Here is a 5,789-nt window from a genome sequence, read left to right on the forward strand (position 1 = left end):
CCAAGGCAAAAGGCGGGGCGTTTTTGGTGGCGTTTTGTGGGTCGCCCGGAGCTTACCTCACTGCAACCACCGGTGGTGCTACACCTCCAGTTGGGTCCGACTGGGTCATTGCACTTATTACCATACAAATTCAGCTGGACGCCCACGTCCTGGTGCTTTTTTTTTGTTTCCCTTTAAAGTTCAGCACTTAGCACTTGGAACTCGACCGGGCCCAAGGCGAAATTAATTGCGTGTTGTCGTGCGAAGGCGAAAGAAAGTTGTAAATGCTTTCACTCTTCGAGAAACAGAACGAAATTCTGAGGGATTGTGCGAAATAATTAAAGACGCCCAGAAGTATGCCACACAGTCTTTTGGATGATGTTAATGTCGCGTGTCGGGAATTATGGTTCCAAGTTACCGGAATCCCGCTGGGTGACCCATTCTTTTGGCTTGGTCTTGGCCATATCTGGTCACAGAAATCTCGCTAAAATAAAAGCAAAAGCTGTTGCTTGACCATTATTAGTTGGGGGCCCACGAATCACCTGAAACTGCAGTTCCTTGAATGATTGGAGGGCAAACATTTGCTGAAGGCTTCCGCAATTTAAAGCAAATTGTGGCTCTAACCTGGAATTCAGCAATCTAAAGTCACAGGGAAAGTTATACGCCCCAATTACTTGAATAAGAAAGTGGGTACGTACGGAATTATAAAGGCATTGGTGACGTTATGGGTTATTTTTTTATGATTTCTGTTACTTGGATTGAACCATTCTATTTATAGTTTTCGTGGTAAATAAAGGTGCTAATTCAGTTGGTGGCCTATTCAGATGGAACAATAGTTTATGTTAAGAAAATGTATATGGAAATGAACAAATTTTATACAAATTACGAATTTAATTGAAATGTTGCTTAATTTATAGGCCATAAAAAATGTAGAAATTTCTTTTTTAAAAAATATGATAGGATACTAATTTCTTTCTTCTCAATCTGTTTAATCTTATCAAATTCCAATTAAGACTTAAACTCCCTTAGAAAATCCATGTACCTTATTATATTTTACCATTAATGAATCAAGCTTTTGCTATTTGAACAAGAAATTTAGGTTTTCTTGTCTAATCTCCCTATTGAGTTATAGGTAAACCTTATCTAACAAGTTTTGATCTTCAACAATTTTGTTACAATCGCTAGGATTGTACAAAACACAAAGTACAATTAACAAACTTTATTATCAATCAACTCAAACACAGTATAAGTAGCTTAGTTAGTTCCTCAAAGGTCACTTTTCGGGTGGATAATGCTGTTGTTGCTGGAGTATTATAATTACTTTTGTGGGTGTGTGTGTGTGTGTGTGCGACTAATGGTTGTTGTGATTAGTGGTGTAGGTGGGGATGCGGATCTCTACAATGGTCAATAGTCCCATGCCACATGCTCATTCGATCCAATTCCAGGGTGCAGTGGGTTAGTTGAGGCTTCGAGCCATGAAGATTGCTACGATGACGGTCAGGATGGAGAGGGAATAGCGGAGGGCGCCGGCGCCACCATCGCGACATGGCCATTCGTCCACATCCGAGCTGCAATTAGAGGTGGAACAGGCGAACAGGTAGTAGTAGTACTCTCGCGATCTCACAGGTACACAGATTGGTGCGAAAACGGATACGGATAGGGATATGGGTGCGGATATGGGTGCGGATATGGGTATGGGCTTAGGTATGGCAGTGGGTACGAGGGATAGCGCTGTAGTGGATAGACAACATGATCTTGTGGCTCCCCATGGGGCACATAGTACAGTGGCTGATGACGTTTTGGTGGTTGTGGTGGTGCAGGTGCAGATACAGGTGGGGCACTGGAAAACACACAATGTAAGTTCACAGAGATGATTGAACCCTTAGGTGTGGATTAGAAACCTTCCGATTCCGATTCCCTTTTGTTGTTGTTATTCCAATATCCCACTTTTTGTTGGGCAGCCCACTAATGTTAATGATGTTAGTACGAATGGATTGGTAAGAAAACCCTTTGTCATACCTACCTACCACTCAACCAACCCCAGGAAAGTGAGGCAGTTTGTTTAGGCCATGAATGAGTTGGTGGAATACAAGTGGCTCATACATAGTACGCTAATGTTTAGCTTAGATTTCGGTTAATTTTTGTTGATTTTATTACACACAAACACACGTCAGGACAGCATGAAGGGTAAATCGAGTGAGTCAGTGAACTGAGACAGTTAATTGAGGAAAATGTGAAAGCCAAAATGTGTGAGGGTGTGTGATTGTGGGTGGAGTTGGAAACTAGGAAAACATTTCATTAGTTACTGGGCCTGGAGTTACACAACTACACATAAAATATTCGAGCAGCATACAGTTTTGGCTGACGCAGTGGAAGGGATATTTACTTGATACCAATAACACCGCAGGCTGTAAAAATAAATTTATATTATGTATAAGATTTTGCTAAATAGACAGACCCGATATCTTACCAATGCGGCCACCTGCATTGCCAGTCTTCTTGGAATCCGTGTGGTTGCCCAGGCCAAGATCATCCTCCAGTTCGTGGACAACACATCCCCTGCCAATAACGGCCATTTTGCCAGTTAAAGTGATCACAGGATCCGTGTAGGTGACGTCGATAATGCCCGAGGAGTTGGCCTCCAGGTTGCCCAGATCGCCAACGTGACGCACCTCGTGATCGGGACCACCATGATCAACCTGTAAATTACGAAAATAATATTATTTAACAAGTTAATAATTTGCAATAATTTCTTATCACAAGCATAAAAGGAAGTCCGTGATCTACTGAGAATAATAAATTCGTAAGTTTAAAGTACATGTGATCATTTAATGCAAATAGCTTAAAAGAATAAAGAACCCACCTTATCGGGATTGTAGTGGGCACCCATGCTGAGGCATCCGTTGGTCAGATCTCCCTTCTCGTGGATGTGGAAGCCATGCTTGCCCTCCTTTAATCCTTCCAACTGGACGCGCACATGGACATTCTGGCCACAATCGTTCTGCGTAAAAGTCACATTGCCCTTGACCTGAGTATTATCCGATTGCACAGGTCCGACCAGATAAGCTATAGCCTGAATGGGCATATTACGCTGTTGAGTAAATATAAAACAAACTTATTAATTTACAATCTTAGAATTCTCATTGAACTTACCGTCTGAGCGGCAGAAGAGATCGTGGCACAAAGTGCCAGGGTGACCACAAGATATTGCAACATTATGAATCTGTAAGGAAATCATTGTTAAATTAGGCACGTGTACAATTGGATAAGGGTAAATAGCTATAAATAAATATTTTTTATTAGATTCAGTGCCACAAAACATAAAAAAATCACAGCTTGATAGAAACTAGAGATGTTATCTGTTAAACGTGACATTTTTATTGTCAATTCCATGCATGCATACAATAGATTTGTAAAAGCAAAGACAAAAAAAATAATATCAACTTTGAAATCATGAAGTAACTGCAAAAAGATCCTGTTCTATGAAGAATATTCTACCATTAGTCATTCAATATATTACTAACTAATTTTAATTGATTGTCGAAACTGTTTTAGCGCCAATCTTAAAATGTCAAAAAACCATTTTTAAATATATTGTATATATTTTTGATCCCCAAATTTTGTGATTCAAGCTCATCTCTGGCTTGGACGTCATCAGGTGCACAATCACTTGATTCCATTAAAAGCGGACAGTTGTGTGCGGAATTGAAGCGCCTAGCCTCAATTTATGAAACGATTTGTGGGTCATATATGATGTGCGAACTGCGAACGGGTATTATTTATGTGTGTGAATAAACGATACCCAAACGAAACTAAATGCAAACAGCCTTTTTCACAGGGTTAAGTGTGGCTGCGGGAAGGTCAATCAACAATCTCTTTTTCGTACGCACTTCGCTTCCAATGATGTCCCATGAATGAAATGTATGGGTGTCACTGTTTATCGGGGTAATAATTGTTTATTGGTCCGGTTTCCCTAGTCCTTATCGATATGCTGGCAGTCTTGCAAACTCATGTTCGTGGCAATCTTCAAAAGCGGTCAGTACCTGCTCTACACGTATCCTTATCTGCACTTAAATTGGGTTCCATAATTTACGATTCTCACGCTCGTTGAGCGACTGAATTTCGGCCCTATCTGAGGAACTGGAAATATGATTGTGGGACTATAAGTATTTTTTTGGGACCTGTTTATTTATTCTGGTTCAAACTGTCACGAAATGGGCCGCAAATTGCAACTAATCGCCATCGTTTGTCCATCAAACGAGCGTTACTATTGCGTTGGCTTGCTGATTGAATATGATTGATTTGAAAATAATAACAGAGGTTGAGTTTCAGATGCAATTGACTTGAAATACCCCCGTGGAATGTTATGCTAATGAAACACACCTTATCTGTACATTACGATCATTAAGCCCATCATGAATTTGCAAACAATAGGGCAAAGATTACTTTATTTCTCAATCAGTGAGTTGGCATCCAATTTAAACGCTCAAAATATGCAGTTTTGAGATAAGAATGAGACATAAATTTCCATAAATGGAAAGATAGTAAATTGTAAACACTTGTTCGACAAACATTTCAGGCAAGAGAATTTCATTGAAGTGTAAAACTGTGAAACAGTGGAATGTGTGGACTTCAATGGATATGTATTCTATTTATTATACACAATATTTTTGGTCTCAAGTGCAGCTTAACCCACTCACACTTAGGGATTTATAACTGGTTACCTTAACCCACTCAAGGGCAAGCGGACAACGAACGCTGCCGAAAGAGAGAACCAAAAATATGTGAAATAAACTGCGTTTTGCGGTAACTGGTTTTTGTTTTTGGTAATAAGCAATTCCAGGTAATAAGTCTAAATCTGGTTCTAAAGAGTTGGCAAGCAAATAAATAATGAAACCGTTTTAATTACAGAATTTCAGCTTCAGCTTAACCTTCACCCATTACTCCCGATTTCTAGCCCTTGTTCTTCTTATTGTTTTGTTGCCTGCCAATTGCGCACTCACCTTGTTAGCAACTATTTAATAATTGGGTAGTGATTGTTTTCGGGTTTTGCGCGAATTAAGCGGTTGCACCTCCGTACCGTTGGAGAACTGCGACGAATCTGTTTCAAGCCATTGGCATTGCCATCGCAAATCGCCTCGCCGCGAGAATATTGGGGAGATTTGGGGAGAGCGGAGACCGGAGAATGAAGATTGGAGAGTGGAGAGAGCTACCTAGTAGAGCGGCGGAAATTGCAGTGGGTGGTCAGCACGATCGCGTGGGAGAGAGATCCGCTCTTCAGTTTATCTCGTGCTAACTCTCTCTCTCTCTCTAACTCTTAATCAATTGCAGATTGATCAATTTTACCTATTTTTTAGAATTCTAACAAAATATATATATACCCTATTCACTGATTAGTTAAACTAGAAACACAATATATTGAGTAATCATTTCCACACAATGCAAATTCTTTAAAATAATTAAAGGTGCTGCGGAGACACGCTAACGTGCTTTTCAATTGAATACCTTATCACTGTAGCGACCCAAAATGTGTGCCAGGCTCGTGCCTACAATAAAGGTCTGAAATATTGGCAGACTTTACGGACCAAATATTTTAGGTGTTAATCATCTTAACATTATGAAATAACTTTTAAAATATTTCTACTTCTTGGACCTTATCTTATATTATAAGCCGTTGTCCCATTTCAATATCCTTTTAACAATAAAATTTCTTCTTTACATTAAATAAATTTTGTGTTTAATTTCCTTTCCGAATTTATTGGATAGAAATTTAAAACTCGAAAACTTGTCATAAATAAATAAATAATAAG

At 39.5% G+C, this 5,789-nt stretch overlaps 1 protein-coding gene across 2 annotated transcripts; it reads right to left on the reverse strand.

Moving 5' to 3' along the window:
* Positions 1-1,183: 1,183 nt before the first annotated feature.
* Positions 1,184-5,121, reverse strand: LOC128253907 (extracellular superoxide dismutase [Cu-Zn]). Of its 2 annotated transcripts, none has more exons than XM_052982613.1 (6): positions 4,983-5,121; positions 3,133-3,202; positions 2,843-3,070; positions 2,450-2,678; positions 2,366-2,387; positions 1,184-1,819 (listed from the first exon to the last, which is right to left on the reverse strand). In XM_052982613.1, the coding sequence occupies exons 2-6, from the start codon at positions 3,193-3,195 to the stop codon at positions 1,600-1,602; spliced, it is 762 nt and encodes a 253-aa protein (XP_052838573.1). In that variant the 5' UTR covers positions 3,196-3,202; positions 4,983-5,121; the 3' UTR covers positions 1,184-1,599. The 2 variants fall into 2 exon arrangements, with proteins under 2 accessions (XP_052838573.1, XP_052838574.1); XM_052982614.1 differs by having other exon boundaries at positions 1,184-1,547; positions 4,983-5,120.
* Positions 5,122-5,789: the final 668 nt, after the last annotated feature.

This window comes from Drosophila gunungcola (genome assembly GCF_025200985.1).
Source record: "Drosophila gunungcola strain Sukarami chromosome 2R unlocalized genomic scaffold, Dgunungcola_SK_2 000004F, whole genome shotgun sequence".
Lineage (NCBI taxonomy): Eukaryota > Metazoa > Arthropoda > Insecta > Diptera > Drosophilidae > Drosophila > Drosophila gunungcola.

Excerpts from the sequence above, each read along its gene's own strand:
- LOC128253907 (XM_052982613.1), bottom strand. The coding sequence starts at position 3,195 with ATGTTGCAATATCTTGTGGTCACCCTGGCACTTTGTGCCACGATCTCT. Across the intron at positions 3,071-3,132 it reads TCTCTTCTGCCGCTCAGACG|CGTAATATGCCCATTCAGGC; the intron begins GTAAGTTCAATG and ends TTTACTCAACAG. Across the intron at positions 1,820-2,365 it reads TGCGGTGTTATTGGTATCAA|TGCCCCACCTGTATCTGCAC; the intron begins GTAAATATCCCT and ends TGTGTTTTCCAG.